The sequence below is a fragment of the Penaeus monodon genome, chromosome 41 (assembly GCF_015228065.2).
Source record: "Penaeus monodon isolate SGIC_2016 chromosome 41, NSTDA_Pmon_1, whole genome shotgun sequence".
In the NCBI taxonomy this organism is placed as follows: Eukaryota; Metazoa; Arthropoda; class Malacostraca; order Decapoda; family Penaeidae; genus Penaeus; species Penaeus monodon.
In genome coordinates, this window is record NC_051426.1 from 15161050 (window position 1) to 15161680 (window position 631).

At 27.9% G+C, this 631-nt stretch overlaps 1 protein-coding gene across 1 annotated transcript in view; it reads right to left on the minus strand.

Moving 5' to 3' along the window:
- Positions 1-447: 447 nt before the first annotated feature.
- The window catches only part of LOC119598684 (transmembrane protein 127-like), a 2159-nt gene continuing 1975 nt past the window's right edge, over positions 448-631 (minus strand). The window contains 1 exon segment of the mRNA XM_037948422.1: positions 448-631. This exon segment is cut by the window's right edge and continues 28 nt beyond it. Coding sequence (XP_037804350.1) covers positions 596-631 — 36 coding nt within the window. The 3' untranslated portion in view covers positions 448-595.

Sequence of the window (631 nt, forward strand, 5' to 3'; positions counted from 1 at the left end):
CCCCTTAGACCAGAGTTATTAGTGAAGATACAATAAATTTTAAAGCTTGAGTAACTTACATCAGAACAATATTTTTAGAACTAGGAGTGATACAAAGTCACAACCCTGCAAAAAAAAATTATATATCACTACTCTGCATAAAAAAAAAAAAAAAAAAAAAAAAAAAAAAAAAAAAAAAAATATATATATATATATATATATATATATATATATATATATATATATATATATAATATATACATATATATACATATATATACATATATATACATATATATATATATATATATATATATATATATATATATATATATATATAATGACATTTGTCAGTCTATATATATATATATTCCATCAATATATGGAAATATGGCTATCTCTAAAGACTTCAAGTACATAAATAAGAGAAATAATACATAACCTTAACCTTTGGTTACTAATCTGGAATAAAATTATGGAGTATATGGAGGAGGAGGGTGCCCTTCAACTGGTGGGGGAGGTTCCATATCATGTAGGTAGGGCATGTATGGTCCTAGGGAACTACCTGGAGGAACAGAGAAGGTCTCCATGCCCTCCAGGCCACCCCACTCTTCTACTAAGGGAGCTGCGTCTCCATCCTGAAAAATGTGTG